The sequence below is a fragment of the Ziziphus jujuba genome, chromosome 5, assembly GCF_031755915.1.
Source record: "Ziziphus jujuba cultivar Dongzao chromosome 5, ASM3175591v1".
Taxonomy (NCBI): Eukaryota; Viridiplantae; Streptophyta; class Magnoliopsida; order Rosales; family Rhamnaceae; genus Ziziphus; species Ziziphus jujuba.
In genome coordinates this window covers 9965922-9985902 of record NC_083383.1, presented here as the reverse complement: position 1 = coordinate 9985902, position 19981 = coordinate 9965922, and the positions used below count along the sequence as shown (strand labels likewise).

The 19981-nt window shown below is 33.8% G+C and overlaps 3 protein-coding genes across 5 annotated transcripts; all 3 read right to left on the bottom strand.

The window, feature by feature from the left end:
• Positions 1-126: 126 nt before the first annotated feature.
• On the bottom strand, positions 127-4343 carry LOC107429956 (probable xyloglucan glycosyltransferase 5). Its single transcript, XM_016040735.4, has 5 exons — positions 3177-4343; positions 2287-2595; positions 1900-2190; positions 1455-1568; positions 127-1371 (listed from the first exon to the last, which is right to left on the bottom strand). The coding sequence occupies exons 1-5, from the start codon at positions 3897-3899 to the stop codon at positions 727-729; spliced, it is 2082 nt and encodes a 693-aa protein (XP_015896221.3). The 5' UTR covers positions 3900-4343; the 3' UTR covers positions 127-726.
• Positions 4344-9484: 5141 nt separating this feature from the next.
• Positions 9485-13865, bottom strand: LOC107429952 (UDP-galactose/UDP-glucose transporter 7). 2 transcript variants are annotated; one of them, XM_016040731.4, is made up of 8 exons: positions 13705-13865; positions 13176-13295; positions 12937-13042; positions 12552-12797; positions 11563-11673; positions 11285-11443; positions 9979-10122; positions 9485-9751 (listed from the first exon to the last, which is right to left on the bottom strand). In XM_016040731.4, exons 2-8 carry the CDS (start codon positions 13214-13216, stop codon positions 9587-9589), a joined length of 972 nt encoding a protein of 323 aa, XP_015896217.3. In that variant the 5' UTR covers positions 13217-13295; positions 13705-13865; the 3' UTR covers positions 9485-9586. The 2 variants fall into 2 exon arrangements, with proteins under 2 accessions (XP_015896217.3, XP_024935150.3); XM_025079382.3 differs by lacking the exon at positions 13705-13865 and adding an exon at positions 13394-13658.
• A 1819-nt stretch (positions 13866-15684) lies between these two features.
• Positions 15685-19463, bottom strand: LOC107429951 (uncharacterized). Of its 2 annotated transcripts, XM_016040729.4 has the most exons (4): positions 19312-19463; positions 18050-19173; positions 16974-17248; positions 15685-16705 (listed from the first exon to the last, which is right to left on the bottom strand). In XM_016040729.4, exons 2-4 carry the CDS (start codon positions 19129-19131, stop codon positions 15927-15929), a joined length of 2136 nt encoding a protein of 711 aa, XP_015896215.2. In that variant the 5' UTR covers positions 19132-19173; positions 19312-19463; the 3' UTR covers positions 15685-15926. The 2 variants fall into 2 exon arrangements, with proteins under 2 accessions (XP_015896215.2, XP_048331397.2); XM_048475440.2 differs by lacking the exon at positions 19312-19463 and having other exon boundaries at positions 18050-19305.
• Between the last annotated feature and the right edge of the window lie 518 nt (positions 19464-19981).

The following is a 19981-nucleotide window of genomic DNA, read 5'->3' as shown; positions in this document are numbered from 1 at the left end:
CCATTTCCCTTAATGCTGATCTGGTTCCACTCGTTTTGCCTGCCGACACTTTTGATATTGCATCCAACATAAGTAAAATGTGCCACGAAATTTAATATTTTTAAAAAGCAAAAGCCAATGGGACAATTCAGAGAGAGAGAGAGAGATTATTTGCTTTGCTGGCTGATAGAGAATAAATGTACAGAAAAATGTTCTACATGTCTCACTTACTATGAAGAAGGAACCTACAACCCCAAAAAACAAAAATAATAAAAAAAACAGAACATTAGGCAAGATCATCACCCTTACACTCCACTCTCAAACCTCTTTTTTGGGTTTTACAATTACAATATTTGGCTTTCTGAATCTGAAATGCCAAATCACAACCAAGTAAGAATCGATAATAGCTACAAGGAATATAATGAAAAGGAACGAAAATAAATATTCCACTCCAACCTATATATAGCAACCTAGGACAGTTTAATACCTACGGAAAAGATCAATGACCACTGCCCTTTTATAGGGATGAAAAAATATGAGGTAAAAAACAGAAGGATATGGTATTGGGAGCGAACCATTAATAGAGTAAGTTCCTATCCATTCAAATGGAACTATGGGCTATATAAGTAATTCATGTAATTGAATTGGAGGGTATGCCTGCACTGGTATTTTCAAAGGCAAATGAGGGCTTATTTTACTTGCAGCAATGCATGCATTCTTATTTTACTTGCAGCCATGCATGCATTCTTAGCTCATCTGCTCGCCAATTAGATCGAGACCCACAAGGAGGAAGGTGACCCCTTGGAAGAGTAAGAAGTAGAAATGGACTCCTTGTGCAGATAAGAGGCTCCTGACAGCAGCTGTGAGGAGGAGGAATGCCAAAGCAAGTTCTTTCTTATACATCTTGTTAACTTTCTTATCGGGTGCTGGTGTTTCTTCTTTCTGTTCGTTGAGTCTGTTCAATTCAGAAAGTTCACTCTCGGAAACTCCTCTCTGGATTTGTAACTGATTCATTGTCTTTGATTCCCTTTCAGCAGCTGATAGTAAGTCTGATTCTGATGACCTCCCGGCCTTCTTTGTTACAACCCATTCATAAGAGCTACCCAACTGGAAGAGTCCAGAGATCATTGCATTGAATTTGGTAACAGACATTGTGTTTTCGAATAGGAGGTAAGGAACTACAAAAGGCAAGGATTTTGGAGCTGGAAGAATGTTGAGGAATGACATAAAAACGGGAACATAACAGATGACCCACAAAGGTAGCTCGGCCTCTGGAACAAACATGCTTATTGGAACAATTATGCAGAACAATGTGAAGGAATAGAAAGGAAGGATAAGTTTCCTCAATAGAAAGAACAGCAATATCAAGTTTGTTTTCTTCCATGCTGCTATCTGCATTGTTATGAGGATTTCAAGACATTTAGTCGAGATTGTAAATTGGTAATAACCAAGAATCAAGTTGAGATCAAATGTACCTTAGAAGTTATAATTGCTGGAAGACACAATCTAAACAGTTGCATAGGACCAGAGTGCCAACGATGCTGTTGTTTCCTGTAAGCTTCATAAGACTCGGGAAGTTCACAAAGCACCTGAAGGTCATGTAGATTTTGATCTTAGAAACATAATTCCAAAGGAAATCCAGGGAGATAATTTACATATAGAATTAGAAAAATCTCGAATCATTTGAGTGTAGTCTGCGTCAAAGCAAAAAACCCAGTTATAATAATGTTCTATAGAGTAAGAAATTCCTAAATGAAAATGCCTCTTTCCAAACCATGATTTTACTTTAGTCACTCAGTCCTTTTTTCTTTTTCCAACAAAAACATTTATATGACGTTAGTAGTTCCATATGGCTACCTTCTACATAAGCGATTTGAAATGGGATGGCCAGATTAGTGGAAGGAAGAAGTCCGATATTACCTTTACATTGTTAAGGAAGATGAATTTCCAACCATTGAGATGGGCCCTGACTGCTATATCCATATCTTCTACAGTTGTTCTTTCCAGCCAGCCTCCAGAATCTTCAAGGGCTTTAATTCTCCAAACACCAGCTGTTCCATTAAAACCAAAGAAATTAAGGAACACCCCATTAACCTGCTGTTCCACCTCAAAGTGGAAACACAAATTAATGTTTTGGAGACGAGTTAACAAGTTCTCATCCTTGTTCACAAAGGCCCATCTAGCCTGAACAAGTCCTAGTTCAGGATTATCCTGTAACAAAGGTAAAAGATACAGGAATTAAATTCCTCAAAAACACTTCAATCGAACATTCATGACAAAAAAAGTATGCCATTTGTTATTCTCCACCTTGAAATGAGGCACCGTTTGCTTAAGAAAATCTGGATTTGGTTGGAAATCTGCATCGAAGATTGCAACAAATTCATAGCCCTTAATATAATCACAACCCATTGCAGACTTTAGATTCCCAGCTTTGTAACCAGTTCTAACTACACGATGCCGATAGATTATGTTGACACCCTTTTGGCTCCACCGAGCAACCTCTGCCTGAATTAACCATTGGATGCTCTCATCATTAGAATCATCAAGAACTTGAATTAGTAAACGATCCCTTGGCCAATCAATTTGACATACTGCTGAGATAGATTGCTCGTAGACCTACAGAGGCCAGTGGACAAAATATTTCAGCTTCATTATGAGTTTGAAGAATTACCGTGTAGTGGAATGTTACTTATGATTAAAAAGTGAACTTATCTATTCCACTTTTTTAGCCACATAACAGATCTAGATACAGGAGCCTAACAATTTGAATCACTTTAAACAGTGTTTGACAAAGACTAAAATTTTGTAAGCAGAAAAGTCATTATTCACTTTTAGTAGAAAATTCAATCACCAGTTGTAACTTTAACCCTGTAATGACCCCTGGACTATTTACACAAATCTTAAATATCTGGACTATTTACACAAATCTTAAATATCAAAACTTGATTTTCACATTATTTTGATGGAATTTGTTGCAATAATTAAAGGAGAACTTTGTCATATCAACGACTTCCCAATTTCATGAAATCCGAATGCAAACTAGTTCAGAAACAAATAAAAAAATAAAAATAAAAAAAGTCCCTTGTACAGAAATTACTTCTAACCAGAAGTAATAGATACCAACTTAAGAAATCAAAGTAACAAAAGCAAGTGTAAGTTTAAGCAGAACAAAGGAGGAGATAGAGCTCAAAAATTACCTCTTTCTCGTTACACATTGGGATTTGAACAAGAACCATGGGGTACTCATAGCCTGATTTCTCAAGATCATCCGTTTTGAAAAGATCCCCATTAATCTTGGGCTTGATCTTCTTAAATTTTATCCAGAAGCAACCTAAGCAAAGTATAGTACGATCTGCAGACTGGATAAGGAAAAGAACAACACAAAACTTAGAGAGTGCTTGAATAGGGGGTGCAATATAATCAGCCCGACATGTTAACCAAGCAACATAGACCGAGTGAAGCCAGCCTTGCAGTTCGGAAGGCCTAGGAATATGCAAATTGGGATTCTGAAAATAATGCCAACCTTTGAAATAAGCAACCACCTCAAAAGCCAGAACGGCCAAGGAAGTTACCAAGAACACTCTAATAACCCTAAACAGTAACTTTCCCTTTCCCAACCTCTCACTGTCCACAGCTACACCTTGGCCATAGATTAACCGCTTCTTAATGGTACCAAGCAATGCCCAAAGGACAGAGGCTAGCCAAGCTATGCAACCCACAGCTCGATGAGCCTTGAGAAGCAAAACCCATGTGACTTGCTTGGCATTCTTACCTCGGCTTTTCTCAACCGGCCGGAATGCACCATCGGGACCGTTAATCTCCACCACTGAGAAGTTTGAATTCTCCATTGTCACTACCACTGGTGTTCCTTTCCTGTTATCCTTTCCCCACAAATTAGAAAAATCCAGTCTTGGAGCCATTTTTCTCACACAGAGAAAAAATAATAATAAATAAATAAATAAACAGCAGCCCAAAAACTTGGCAACAACTCAAACGAATCAAAAACCTCCAAATACCCAAGAGTTGTTTCTCAAGACCCGGATCTGAAAATTGAGAAGTGGCCAAAAACCATTTGAGAACACAACCAGGAAATGACTGAATTTTCACTCAACTTGAACTCCAAGAATCCATTTTTTAGGCTCTCCAAAACTCTAACATACACGGCAATGTAGGCAGGAAAAAAGCCGAAGAAAAATGAGTTTGTGGCAGACTTTATGTACTCTCTCCGAAGCACTCTACAAGACACCCAACATGAGAAATCCACATTATGGGGGAAGGTATCTGCAGCTGTAAGACCCTAACTTCATGTGGGGTATTCGTCAAGCACAGCCCTCCATTTTAACTCCCCCAAAATATTACCATTTTATTATTAATTTATTATTTTAGCCCACAGAATCTGTCTTAGCCAAAAAAAAAAAAAAAAATTGAAAAAAAAAAAAAATATATATATATATATATAATATGCACTAGGATTAAAAGTTTACCAGCACATTATATTTGTTACCCCGAGTCCAAGAAAGCTGTGAAGTCCACGGATGAGTTGACTATTAGTAAAACATTCAACTCCTGGTTTGGTGAATTCTTGTTCCGCTGAAAACCCAGTTTTTATTTCGTTGAAAACAATGAAGAAAATGGGGAGACTCAGTAGCTAAAACACGTTTACTAATTAAAAAAGAATTGTCTGAAAGGAACAGTTTAGACTTTCAGAGAGAAAACAAATTGGCATAGCACCACCAACTGTCAAAACTGACTAAATCTACCACAACAAATCTATATACAAAAATAATGGAATAAAATTTATCAATTTAAATACTTTAAAACCAGATTAATCTCACTTTTCTTATTATATAATTATTGTTAACTAAAGATAAACATAATCTTTACTCAGAATGTAAGGTTGTTATACTAGGAATATTCTTCTATTCCTTTTTTACTTCATTTTGGACTTTTCTTTTATTATTATTAGTGTGGAAATAATAAAAACTGTTGAGGACAAAAGGACAATGATTTATGGCCAAACAAGGCCCGCTTCAATTTGAAAACCCAACACTACCCTTTGTTTTGTTGAGGAAAAATACTTTCAGATTAGGGTATGTCAGTAAATTTGTCCTTGCTTTTCGCTTTCTATTCCCAGTGGCACTTTGTAATCAACGAAAATATTAAGAAGAACTATTACAAGTATGTATATGTGTGTATATATATATACACATGGAAACTTTACGGTGGAGGTATTGATATATTTTTACGTTGTAGATGTTTTAAGAGACAGAAATTATTATTTTTGTGCAATAGTATTGATAATATATATTTTTAAATTATTAATTTTTTAACATTCACATAATAAAAAGATCTTTTATATATATATATATATATTAAGAAAAAAATAGAAAGTGTTGCCCGCTAGAAGTAATATATATATATATATATTACATAGTATACTTTATTTGGTTCTATATGTTTGAGGAAAAAAAAAAATGAAAGAAAGAAGAAAGATTCATATTTGGCTTTACTAGCATAATTATAATCAATCAAATGGCTTGGACCTATTCCTTTCCCATCTCAGTAAACAAATAATGGTGTTGAGGCTTTTATCAGCTTTGAGTTTGAATAAAAAAAATAAAAAAAAAGAAGAATAAAAAAGCAAAGCTCTGTTACTATTTTAGTTCACTAACATAAACCTTTACCTTATCCAAAAATCCATCATAATAATGACTTGAGGACTAAATTCTTTGGTGGGTTTTCAGGAGCCGTCTTGGGGGAGTTTATCTCTCTTATCTCACCCTCTTCGTTACCGACACTTATTCAAGCTTTTCAAAAGGGAAAGAAGCACCAAATATTTTAAGAAAGATTTGCTGCTTTCGCGGACCATCTCGATGTATATGATACTGATATATAATTATATGCCACTTTGTTTGCTTTACTATAATTGTATTAGTAAAGTAGTTTAAAATATATATGTGTGGCTGTGTAGTATAACTTCGTTGTTAAATCCAAAAAATAGGCTCAATTCATTTAAACCTCTTAAGTCAGAATTTAGATGCAAAAGAAATTACTGCAATTCAAACAATTATAATAAAAGTCCAGCTACAAATTTCATGAATTTACTACAAATTCTTTTCTTTTTCTTTTTCTTTTTCCAGACAAGTATTTTACTTTGTCTATTTCATGCAAGGAAAATAAAGTACAAAAAAAAAATAAATAAATAAATTTGATGGATCCAAAAAGTACTAGACATGTTATATCTCCTAACAAATAAATATTAATTCCCGACATGAAAGTGTGAAGCATTAGGTGATTTGGTATTTGTCTTTGGGTGTTTTGGTTGTGTTTATAACCTTTTTACTAAACCAAAAAAAAAAAAAAAAAAAAAAAAAAAAGGTCAATGTATGGGTATTTGATTGAAGCTGATTTAATTGCCATTTTGCGGCTTTCTGTCTCTGCACCTAGTGACGTTTAAAACATTGAACTAATTTAAAACTAATTTATTGCATTATAATCATTTCTAAATCTATATATATGAGCAAGAGGGACTATCACTTTCAGTTGGTGTAAAAAACTATTATTATATATTTAATAAACAACTGGGTACTAATAATAATAATAATAATAATAAGTGGGTATATATATATATATATGTTAGTTCTAAACATTTGAACATTAACTATTAAACTAATGCTAAACAGTGGTCCAAAAAGAAAAATGAAATGCTAAACTGAGATTCTTTTTATTTTTTTGGAAATACACCGAGATTCATATAATATCTTTTGTTCTTAACAATTAAAAATAAAATAAAATTTGTTGAATGACCTAATGACCTAATGCAAAATTATATCTATGTTTTTTATTCTTTTTAATATTTTTTTGAATGTTTAATTTTTATTGTATTTAGTTTAAAAATTATTTATTTGTTGGATATTTATTTTATTCTGTAAAATGGCTATGTACTAGAAATAATATTTCCAGCAATATAAATTCATTATTGGCGTTGATGTTCTCTGAACTTTTAGAATGAGTTTATAATTTTTAAATATATTGTAATAGACATGTAAAAAAAAAAAAAAAAAACTAGAAATTTTTTATATTCATCTCTTTTAATAATATCTTATCATCAAAAAAATAAATAAACAAAATATCCTTCAATAATATATTTTTTTAGTATTTATTTTTTTGATTTATATATCCAAGTATGCTAGATCAGAATTCATTCCATGCTACACAAACCGCCCAACCAAAGGACCAAGGATGGCCATCAAGTTTAGCCGCTGAGCTGGAGAAGAAAGGTTTGTAATGCCCACTGTTCATGTATATTTATATTTATTAATTAATTTAAAAATTTTCGAAATGATAAAGACCTTTTTTTTTTTTTTTTTTGCTTGATTCAAAATGATAAAGACTTTTTTTTTTTTTTTGCTTGAAAAAATGATAAAGACTTGCTTGAATTTTAAGGCCAGTTTGAAATATCAAATGGATTCACATTGGTATAGGAACCTTGCACAACTAATTTGAACCAATAAGATTCCCCTACATGATGTACTTTTTAGCAATTTTTTTCTTTTTATTTTTCTTCAAGAAACATTTTAGCAAATTGAAAGTGATTAGATGGGTCAGAACTAATGTCTATGTCAAAATAAAAGTATATATTAGCATAAATTTTGGACCAAAAAACACGTGTTTAGTTTAATGACAATCAACAACCCTACTACAATGCTTTAACCATGAAAGTTACACGTATCCCAACACATGTCATGTTGATTTCAATCACTTCTCATTGACTCATCATCAACATCATCATCCATATTTCATATCCTCAAAGATTCCATATTGGTTTCAATTCAAACATTGTCTAAGAAAAAAAAGAAAATTACACTCAAATTGGAGGAGCATGCATGTAAATGTGACTGGAATAACTTCAGATACAATTCAAGTCTTTGACATGAGCGACCCAAAAAATAAAATAAAAAAAATCACTAAGTTAATTATTTTTCTATATTTTTCACTTTTTTTCTTTTTTGTTAAGATTATATCACTTTAATAAAGAAAAAAGAAGCGGAAAAAAAAGAAAGAAGGGTGATTTCCCAAGTTCAAGATTTGGAATAAAAGAAAACAAGAAGGCACGCAAAGCTTAAAATTTGATCATTAAAGCTCACCCCCATATGCCACCCAACACCCCAATATCAATGTCCCCCTAAATTTAATAATCCAATTCAAATTGAAGCTTTGCATGGACCATTCTTTGTTCCATCACATTTCAAATTTCCCAAATTCAATTTTATGATTAAAAACAAAACAATAATAGCTTATTATTTACCCCATTTTTAATCCAAACAGTTTCTGCACTTTTTTTTTTTTTGGAACAAACATAACCAAAGAAAGAAAGGAATTAACAAAATTCCCCATTTGCAAAGACCAAAATTTTCATTTTTGTGGTCCACTTTCATGGTCTTGTTGACTGAATAAATCACAAAATGCAAACCCATTTCTTGAAAAATCTGAATTCCTAAGTGAGGTAGAGAGGAAGGAGATAGGACCCAAAAAAAAAAAAAAAAAAAAACAGAAAAAAGAAAAACAAAGAAATTTAATACCGCCATGATTGTACAATGGAAACAGGAAACAAACCCATGTGCATCAGAATTCCAACCAACATTTGAGAATAAACCATTTGGTAGATTTTCCAATTCATGAAACTGGAAAAAAAGTTTGCTCTCATTACTGAAAAAAAAATCTCTACTTTTTTAAGATCTCATGGAATGTATTTAAATGTGTTGGAAGAGCCTAAGCCACTGGCACTTTAATGATGAAAAAATGTAACAATTTTTAATCTAATTTTCAGACTAGAAATTTATAAATATTCAACTTTTTGGTCTGATGAGAAAGTATTGCATATCATTACCTGATGAGAAAGTATTGCATATCATGACCTGGCTTTCACTTTCCAATAATAAAAAGATTCTTTGATAGCATACTTTCTAAAGTTTTCACCAAATAAAATAATTTTCTACAGTTTTATGTTTACCTGTAAAAGAGAAATTGTAGGTTATTTCGAAGAAGCTTTTAACAATGTATTTATATAGAGTACATGCAAATGTGAATGTGCAAAGTAGAATAAAAGTCAGAATAGACATGACGGCAAATATTTTTAATAATATAATCAAATTGTTCAAAGATATTGTTTGTAATAAAAGATTTTAAGGGTATAAATAACTTCTAAAAAAATACTAACCCCTTGAGACATTTTCTTAAAAATTTAATTAAAATAAATGGAAAATTCCATTTTAAAATTGTTCAGAACATAAGTGAATCATCCTTATCCAAATCCAAAAATCGTGTAATCTGCATTTTTCCATTAGAATAGAAGGGAAATAACCATTTGAGAGACGACAATTACCAAGAGTTTTATCTTCAGATTACTTGTATAATTACATATATGAATAACTCTCTCTGTGCCGCAACTAAAATCATGAAGAATACACTGCTAGAAACATGTCTGAGAAACTACACATCGAAATGAATGAAAAAGAAAATTGGATTGAAATATGCTAATGATACAGAAATCTTCTTCCAATGTCAATGATCACTTTTTTTCTTTAAAAAAAAAAATAAATAAAAATTATTTACGATGAGCCTCAACATCCACCACCATTTTTGTGGATTTGTTCTTCTTTTGCTGATATTTGGCATATGAATACCACACCCCTCCAGCTGTGTTGATCATCAAACCTGTCACATTCAAAGCATGGATTTGCACACCACCCAAAACGACAAAACCAAGGGTCTGGGAAACAAAGAAAACCATTTGTTAGCAAAAATGCACTTTGCTACCTTAATAAGTATTTTCATATTTAATAGACGAAGGCACATGAAATATAATTATTCCCACAAAAAAAAAATGTATGAATTTTCATTACTCAAAAAGGATTTGGGCGTTTGAATTATTGTTTTTTGAACTATGTTCTACACCAGCCACTTTACAACATGTGATGTATAGAGTTGTGTACATACCGTGGACCCAACACCTTTGAGGACCCCAACAATGGTTGTTGTCAGAGCAGAATTCACAACGGTACACCAGAACATGGTGAAGTTGAGTACAATGCCCATCACCAACGAAACGAGAAGGATCACCAAAAAATATAATGAATTACTCTGCAAAATAAAAGACAAATTCCATTCCATGACATGTCCGTTTCTTAAGTACAAAATACATAATTAAGCTGCAGGATCTTGCTACCTAATGCTACTCTGTAACGTGGATACTTTAAAATCTATACTTAAAAGAGATCTGAATGAAAGAATAGTACCTGAATGATACCTGTACTGGATACTTGTAATCACATTTCCAAATAGTTTAATAAAACATAATTACATCGTAAAATTTTTAACATATCCCATACACTAAATTTAGGATACAGCTGCTTATGGTATAAAAAGAGGGGATCGTAATTATGGAGTTACGACAAGACGATATAATTCATGTCATACATGCGACTAATGAGGAATTACATGTGCTTATTGATAAGATTCACAAAAAGTTATATGAAATTAGTAATTAGTTATTAGTGGACCAGCACCATATCATATCCTCTTCTTATTTTATTTTATTTTATTTTTTTTCTTGTCTCTCCAACCGAGGACCGGTGGAGTATTACACTAAGACGACAATCCCTAAGCAATCTTCACATGAACCTTAAGAAGTGATTATTGAGGATGCAGGCCAGAAAATTCATTCATACAGAACCCGCCAAAACCAGTATGCACAACACAGCAGTTTTTGACATTTTGTTACTAAAATTGTCAGCAAGAGGTTATGATTTGATATCCTGTATGTACTGCAAGTTTCGTTTCATTTTTTTTTTTGGTTTTGTTTTGTTTTTCCCTTTCCAAACCTACCATAACATTAAAAATTGTTTCTGAGCTGGTTCATCAGGCCAAAATTTCATTTATACAGAACCCAATATTTTTTCACTTTGCCAAAACCATTATGCAAATCACAGCAGTTTTTGACATTTTGTTACTAAATTGTCAGTAAGAGATTATGATTTGATATCCAATAGTCACAGCAATTTTTGTTTCCTTTTTTTTTTTTTGGTTTTGCTTTTCCCCCTGCAAACCTTAACCTCCAATAAAATTTGTTTCTAAGTTGGTTCATCAGTCCAGATCACGATTTGTAGCAAAACTAAAACGTTTTGCAAGCCTTATACTACTCAAGAACAAGAAAATACACACAGGGAACTTTTACAAGCAGTTAAGTTTGCTTTTATTAACGAAGAATTTGAGATGTGCAAAGAAAACTAGTTAAGATTCTAACCTTTGCGAATAGTATTGATAAAGAATTTGGAAACTCTCCTGTAGCTATGATGAGAAACAACAAAAATGGAAGAGACAGAAAACTGTTATAAAACATTATCTCAACTGACGATAACCCATCCTCTGCACCAGACTTTTCCACCAAAACAAGGTACATGGTCTGCAAACAATATTAGGCATCTCTATATCAAAATATGTATTAAGAAAAATATAAAATATACAATTTTGAAGCTAGTACATATCCTACGTGTCATGCTCAAGTAAAAACTCTTTTCCAACCTGGAAAAAAACAGAAGTAAGGGCCATGCTATATCCGAAAAGGTCAAAAGAAAAATCTCCCAGTGCAGCTATGACAACACCTGCAGCAGTTAATATAACTGAAAGAGTGACCTGCAAATTGAAAACGACAGTTTAAAGAAGACAGTCTTATCCAGTAATGGGAATTTCTATTTGCTTGTAATTCAGCATTCTATTCATTCTATCCTTAGACATAATCACTACACCAACAAGAACAAAAATCGATGGCAACATAACAAAGTTTATCGCCAAGCCAAATAAAATACGAAAAATAGATACTTATGTCCGTTGCCCATATATTGCACAATCAAATGTAGCCATGCATAAGTTTAAGTAGCAAATCATTAAGTTTTACTTAGCTTGATAGAGTCAAAACTAATTGCCGTGCCTTATTATTGGATTTTTTCATTGAAGTTCAATTTTTTAAATGCAGGTAAGCACCATTGAATTTAGAGATCAACTTTCGCATTGAAATAAACAGTCTAGGTCCAACATATACCTAAATTAACTTTAGGTGCATAAATTATATATATAAAAAATTTCTATTGGAAAGTCTTAGCATTTATTATTGCATATAAAATGGGTGAACTACTCCCTTGGATGAAACTTCCCTCTTCCCTAGATGAGTGATCCCATAATTATAACTTCTTACCCTTTATCAAGATAATAAATCTGGACCAGCCAAGGTAACTCAATTGGATTCTTATGGATATCATAATTGAAGCGCATAAGCTTCTTGTTCGATGCATATGACACTTTCTTGATATGATTAGGCAAAATAAAAGGTGCAAATACCAGAACTGTTTGTATCATGCAAAACAAATGCCTATAACATCATCATAAACCATAGTCACTACAATAGAATTCCATCATAGAGTCATAGTTATCGAATAAGGTGCCATGAAAACATGATAGAAATGCAACAAGAGGTGAATGATTTACATGCTGATTTAGAAAAGGGCAAGTCAAACCTGCGTTGTAGGTCTCCCCTTTCCTGAGAAGAATCCAGCAATGAGTACAGCAAGTGGTGTGAGTCTCTTTATTGCAATATACATTGGAATATTAACTCCCTTCAAGCTTGCCAATGCAAATGCCACATTAGCATTATAGAATAGCGACACTAGCAGAAGCTTTTTAGCCGTTGCCATTTCTAAACTTCTAGCTTTTGTGTACCCTGTTCTTCGGCCAAAGTGTATAAGACAGGCAGTTGCCAATTGCTAAAAACAACTCCCCAAAAGAAAATCAAAATTAAAAAGAAGCCCAAAAAAAAAAAAAAAAGAAGGAAGAAAAACATTCCTAATAAAAAAGAACACAGCAATGAAAATTGAAAGGTTCTAAATTCCATTTGTGAGTAACCTGCAGAGTTAGAAGGGTCATTGAATTTGAATATTCCATAAGAATTGCTTTGTTGATAAAAACCATGGCCATGGAAGCAATCCCATACGACAATGCCGAAGACAAACTACATTAAACATGGGTAGCACCGAATTAGAACAAGCCTAATCAAAGAACCACAAAGATTCACCATTTAAAACCAAGATATATAATTGATTCTAATACCATCTTAATAAGAAGATAACCAATAATAAACTAACCTCAAAAATTGACTAGCTTCAGCATCACTACGATTCTCCATGACCAACCAAGACTGAAAAAGCTCGAACTTTCAAATACCCAATACCCTCTCTTTCACTATGCAATCGATCTCGCAAAAGCTGCAACCGAATCAAAATAAATTCTTGAAAAATTTAGCTAAATACTCAACCAAAAACAAAATAGGATCCAACAGAATCGAGCAAGTTGAAAAAATTACGAAAAAGAAATAGAAAAAAACCACAGGGGTGGTCAATGGGATCAACTGTTTACATAATGGTAAAGAAAAAAAAAGGAAAAAAAAAAAAAAAAAAAGAGAAGGGGTTTTGGAAATCTCGATGCGTTCAAAGTTAAAGAACGAATAACGAGGAAGGAGAAGGAGGAGGATATAGTGAGAGAGAGAGAGAGAGAGAGAGAGAGAGTGGGAAGTGAAGCGCGTGGAAATGGAATGGTTCTTGTGAGACGGAAGAAAATATATGCAAAGAGAGAAAAAAAGGGATAAAAGGAAAGAAGAGCGAGAAAACTATTTACCTTTTTCTTTCTTTGTTTACAGGTCCAATTCCAATCCGATGAAAGGAACAGCTGGTACGAGAGTCTCCAGCTAATCGGCAATTTCGCCATCGCCATCAGATGTGGAATTGTGGATTGGATGCCTTGCCCTTTTGTTTTGTTCCTAAATACCACTACACAGATGGTTCTTCCTCACGTGATCTCCGGTGGTGTATGCATGCACTACTATTATATTTTATATATATATATATATATATATATATATATATATATTTTTTTTTTTAATTTATAAAAAATTGTATTGCTCTCATAAAAAAAAAGGCTCCCTTATTGTCACACCCTTTGTAATTTTTAAATCTTCAGTTTACAAAATTTATGGACTAATACGGTCATTAATATTTATTTTAGTATTTTAAATTTGTTAAATATATTTATTTGACCAAACTTTATTAAAAAGTCTTTCTTCGGATTTTAAAAGTGGGTTAAAAACTAAGGTTATGAATTCTTATTAGAATTATGTGTTTAACTAGATTTTTTTTAATCATTTATAAATATCTTTTTTTTTTAATTGGTATTCAAATCTAGGATTTCATACGTATAGATATGGATATGAAAAATATTAATATTGCTTGACTAGCTTATTAGAGTAAAATATGAGAGATTTTATAAATAAAGAGGAGAGAGAATTCATAGTAAAACAGGCATCAGCCCACTTGAGACTTGAGTCTATATCATGTTATAAGTATGATTACTATATTTAGCAATCAATAATATGTTTGGGTTTTTGAATTTGGTGACATATTATATTTGTAAAATTCAATCAAAGCTGTTATTACTTACATTCACTCAAAGATAATTATAAATAAATAATAGAAATAGAAAACCCCTTGGATTCCGCACTCCACAACTAATCGAAATAAGTATATTGTTATTTGTTCTTTGCTACTACTCATGATTCCAACTTTGGACCACCAAATTACAATGTCAATGTCTCTACAATTTACCGTCGAGTTTGTCTCAATATTAAAGTGGAAAAGATCTAGTCCTATGCTAATACTAAATTCAACTACTGCATTTAAAGATCCCAAGATGTTCATATTTATTATTCACCAATAAAATAAAATAAAATAAAAAGACTTTCATATTTATTTAATCTGCGGTTTCTTCCAATTCCAAAGGGCTTTTATATTTGACCTAATTTCTAACCCATTTGATGACTTTGTTAGCATAAAAAAATAATAATAAAAAAAAAAATCCCCATTTTATGACTTTTATCTGTTACTTGTTCCAAATTGAATGCTCTCCAACCACTAAAGGAGTGATGGAGCATATATGGATATGCTGAAATTACATGCTCCTGAGGATGAAATATTATCTTAGAAGGGTGTAATCGATTCCATTTTACCGATTGAAACGTGATAACTCATGCTGCATATAATCCACATATATTTTTACAAACTACAACATCTAACATTCTAACTTTTTTATGGATTTTTATGATAATTTTTAACCAGGTTCTACCATCCCTCCCCTTTCCTCTACCCCCTACTAAACGAGAGAATACCCTACCTCAACTCCTTCCATCCCATATTATTTCCTTTCATCAACTTCCTATCGATCATACCCATTAACCATATCAGGTCTTCAGATCACAGAAAAGGTATAAGAAATAAGATTACTCTCTCCTGAATCCTTGAGTTCTATCATTGTACATATTAATCCATTTTGATTCAATCATTTGTTTTCCATTTATTGATTCCCACGTTCTATCTATGTAAGAAATGGCAAAACCAGTCCAACAAGTGAAAAACTTCAGTTGATGACTTTCTTATTATCAGGTCTTCAGACTACAGAAAATGTATAAGAAATAAGATTGCTCTCAATTGAACCCTGAAGTCCTATCGTTGTACATATTAATCCATTTTGATTCAATCATTTGAATTCCATTTATTAATTCCCAAGTCCTATCTATGTAAGAAATGGCAAAACAAGTCCAACAAGTGAGAAACTTTAGTTGATGACTTTCTTATTATCTGTCAGCTTTGGCAACATGTTTACACTACTCCATGGTCAGTTACCTGCATGCCTTATCATCAAATCTAAAACAAAACTGAACACGTCCAAAGTTCCAAAACAGCCACAATGCATACAAGAAATCAGCATACAAAAAGGTGAAAAAAAAAAAAAAAAGGAAAATGTTTGCTATGGCACTGTTCAATATCCAAACCCATCAAAAGTGGTTTTCACCTCGCCGCAGCTCTTGCACTCATGGATGAATGGTATGTGGTGCTTCTCTGTTTCCTATAAGAAGAATAAACATCATCGTATTGGCTCACCTCATTTGGATTAGCAGTTGCCCCAAGTCCCAACCTTCCTGAGCTGCCAAATCCTGGTTTACGATCTACACTTCCATCAGCATAAGTCCCCGTCTCAGGGTCCAACTGCAGGTTTGGAGGTGGAGGGATGCAAGCCCCCCCCTTGCGTACTGGAGATTCTCTTTCGTATTCATAATCGTCATCTTCACCTTTGGCATCAGATTTAATGGGTCCTTCAGAGGGGTTAACCTCTCCAATCTCTTTAAAGAACTTTGACACTCTCTCAAGAATCTCTGATTGGGAGACAGTGGATGGTGGAATAACAGTTGGGATGTCCAAAGGGCTCATGGGAGAATATGGTACCCCACTGCCAATCTGCATCTTTCTTACCATTCCAGGGATAAGACCAGGTGGGAACAAAGGGTATGCGGGCACTTTTTCAATATTGTTAGCAGATTGACCAGGCAATAAATGGGTTGCAGCTTGTTGATTTGGCAGTTGAACAGGAGATGTAATGGCCATTGCTCCTGGAAAAGTGACAGGAGGGACTGCACCAGGAAGAAATTGCTGGGATGCAACAGGTGGCAAGGTTTGACCAGGCAGTGCATGTTTATCTGAACGGTCTTGATCTGCCAAACTTGAAATAGCACCTTGCCTATCAGGCTGCCATTGCGACATGCTATGATTTGTTGTCTGCATTGGTAATCCTGCAGTTTAAATGACAACAAATCATTTATCATCTACCAAATATAATATTTTACCAGAACAAGAACAAAAGCTTTGAGTGCATAACTGACATAAATAAGCCATGTATTCAAACCATACTCACTCCAACCATCGTCTACCTCTCCCTTGGGAGGCATCCCATGGAGAGGAACAAGGTTAGAATCTTGACATCGCATGTGAAAAAATGATATTTTATAGAGTTGCCACACATGCACGTGTACTTTCAGGCACAACATGTAATGTATATACCTGTAGCTGGTTCGGCTGAAGCAGTGGACAATTCTTTTGAAGGCCCTGAAAATGAATTTGCTGAAATTCCACCAATCATCTCATTCCTAAGTGCACTGATAGTATCCTGATCATAAATGCTATTGGAAGCCCATAACTGCAAAATTTGCTGCAACTTTAATTGATTTTCTTCCTTGATTTGAGGGTTGTGATAAATCCTTCCAAGCATAGAACCTAAGACAGGTTTGAATGCATGGGCTTCATTATCAAGTTCATCACCAGTCCTCCGGTGTGAGCTGTAAATTGTATTGCAAACCCCAAGGAAAAAGAGAACAAAACAAGCAAGTTCAAAATAATTAATCATACTACCATAAATATACAAAAAACAAAAGCAAGTAATGAATCTGCAATTACGTCTTTGCAAATTAAAAAATCATACACTTGAGGCCGGAAGTAGACAAAGTTATAATAATGATAAGCAAGTTGGTTCTTTTCTCAACGAAAAATCTTGGATCATCTATACAAGGTCGAGGAAAAAAATAAAATAAAATACAAGAAAATAATGCAAACCACCAGTAGCATTGAACAAGAAAAAAGTAGTCCATGTATAAGCAGAAGTCCATTAAAGCCAATCCTGTTTTAGGTTAGGATTAAACGGGGTTGGACATTCAAATAAAAAGGAAATAGTGGAAGGCTTCAACAGTGGCAAATACAACAGAAATCTCAAATGGTGCTTTTGTTAGACAAACAGAACAAAATTGTAATAGCTTTTAAGCACTCATTATATCTATTTTTCTGACAAAATTTTTGAGATGACACATCTGTCTGTTCTTGTTTTCAAACATCACATCCATCATATAATTTCCTATTCCATTTAATTGTATGAAGCAGCTTTAAGCTCTATCAACCTTCACCATTCAAGTTTTTTAGTACAATAATAAACACGTCTCAGTTGATTGCCTCCCCTTCAACTACCTTATCTGTCAATAAGCCATGTTTGCCATTTTGATTTATAATCATGCGAGCAAAGTATGGAAAATAACCAACATTGTATTTGTTTCACTGATTCATATAGCATTGAATGTTTTAAAGAATACCTGTCGAAAAGAATATCATTGGCAAGGTATATTATATGCAGTTGCCTCTCCGAATCATCAACAGCAAAGACCCTGTCTCTAAGAGCCTCAGCCAAAGCCGGAGCAAATATAGACCTCTGCATGAACCAAAACTTGGCACCCTTAATAGACTCTTTAGTACCATTGAGACTGAGAAGCACATTATTAAGCTCCATTGCAACATCAGAAGGAAGTGGTCCGGAAAGCCCTTTGAAAGGCTTGGAAGACTGCTCATAATCCGGTCGACCACCATAAACCCCAAAGGACTGAGGATGCTGCTGCTCATAAAAATAAGAAGGCTGATGCATCTGGGGACCACCCATCATCGGGGGGGCATTCAAAGGTGAAGGACTCAGCATTGGATTAGGAGGAGGACGCATCATGTGCAATGATGGAGGAGCAAAAGGCGGCGGCGGAGGATTGAATGACCCACCACCAGGAGGAGGTCTGGTAGAAAACCAAAGCTTGTATCTGTAATAACCATGGCCTTCACCACCAAAGAGGAAGCCGTAATCAGGATTATCCTGCTGTTTCTCCCTTATCATGGCTTCGAATTCGGGACCATTCTTGGCCGAGTACTCAACCAGTTTGTCAATGCGCTTTTGGAGCTCGGGATCGGAAGGTGGGGCAGATGGTGGAGGAGCAGGAGCAGCGGAGTCATAGAACCCAAAAGGAGAAGGGACGAGAGGAGGATGAGGAAGGTGGTGGGGAGGAGGGTAAGCGGAAGAGGGTGGTTGCGGTTGCTGCTGGAGATGGAGGAGGTGAGGAGGGGGAGGGTGGGGAGGATGGGGATGATTGTGAACCTGCTGAGGTTGTTGCTGAAGATGGTGGTGGTAAGGGAATTGCTGTTGCAGAGATGGGTGAGGAGGAGGATGTGGAGGAAGGAATGGTGGTGAAGGACCATGGAATTGTTGCTGTGATGGTGCTGGTGGCGGATACCCATATGGTTGCTGCTGCTGTTGTTGTTGTTGTTGCTGTTGTTGTTGTTGTTGTTGTTGTGGTCGCTGCTGTTGAGCGAACGCCATTGCTGATGCTGCTCCGTAATCGTGTGGTTGCCGATCCATCGTCGGCTTTTCTTTGATTTGAAAATTAGTAAATTTTGCCTCCTGTGAATTAGTATTAGGGATTTTTTTTGAGTGATAATTTTTTGCTATACTATCAAAACGAATATATGAAAACGCTTTTAGAAATTAGTGGTTTTCATTTTTGTGGGAATTGAGAAGTGGAAGAGGAAAATTCCATACCTTTCTTCTTTCCCAAACAGCTTTTTCTTGCCTGGCTGGCTACTGGTACTGAGTCTGAATATTAGGGCTTTTCTCCGACTGTACGGCGGAACGAAGCGGGTTTATTATTATTATTGTTTTTTTTCTTCTGTTTTTTTTTCTTTTTTGAATAATTTATTTAATTTACAAACTAACCATCATCTTCTTTTTTATTATTAAAATTTATATTTTCATAAACACAAATAAAATTACTTTACATCTATCTGTTTTATTTTATTATTATTATTATTATTATTAAATAAAATAATAAATTATTTACACATTTTCAATTTTATAAAAACATAAAATTGATAAATATATACTTTTTAAAAAATTCTTTAATACTGTTTTTAACCAAATAATAAGGTAAAAGTTTTATACCAATGTTTATATTATATCTTTTAAAAAAATTAGAATTGATTGATCCCAAGGAAAAAAAAAAAAAAAAAACACACACACACACATAATTAGTATTGATAAACAAAATTACATTTTTTAATTTTTACAGCATAAAATGGCCAAAATCCTAGTCATTTTCAGTGAATATGCATTTTATTTGACAATTTTTATTTTCTGAAAATTCATTCCCATGCAGGCAAAAAAAAATTTGAAAAATTTACAATTTTCAGTAACAAGTTTCTCAGTGTGAATA

Bases quoted from the DNA above. Each gene is read 5' to 3' on its own strand.
- LOC107429952 (XM_016040731.4), bottom strand. From the start codon at position 13,216: ATGGAGAATCGTAGTGATGCTGAAGCTAGTCAATTTTTGAG. The intron at 13,043-13,175 runs GTTAGTTTATTA...TGTTTAATGTAG, and splicing joins GAAGCTAGTCAATTTTTGAG to TTTGTCTTCGGCATTGTCGT. The intron at 9,752-9,978 runs GTATGTACACAA...TTTGTTTCCCAG, and splicing joins TCAAAGGTGTTGGGTCCACG to ACCCTTGGTTTTGTCGTTTT.
- LOC107429951 (XM_016040729.4), bottom strand. From the start codon at position 19,131: ATGGATCGGCAACCACACGATTACGGAGCAGCATCAGCAATGGCGTTC. The intron at 17,249-18,049 runs GTATTCTTTAAA...TACAATTTACAG, and splicing joins AATGATATTCTTTTCGACAG to CTCACACCGGAGGACTGGTG. The intron at 16,706-16,973 runs GTATATACATTA...TTTAAACTGCAG, and splicing joins TTCAGCCGAACCAGCTACAG to GATTACCAATGCAGACAACA.
- LOC107429956 (XM_016040735.4), bottom strand. From the start codon at position 3,899: ATGGCTCCAAGACTGGATTTTTCTAATTTGTGGGGAAAGGATAACAGG. The intron at 1,569-1,899 runs GTAATATCGGAC...CATGACCTTCAG, and splicing joins TCTTCCTTAACAATGTAAAG to GTGCTTTGTGAACTTCCCGA. The intron at 1,372-1,454 runs GTACATTTGATC...ATAACAATGCAG, and splicing joins CAGCAATTATAACTTCTAAG to ATAGCAGCATGGAAGAAAAC.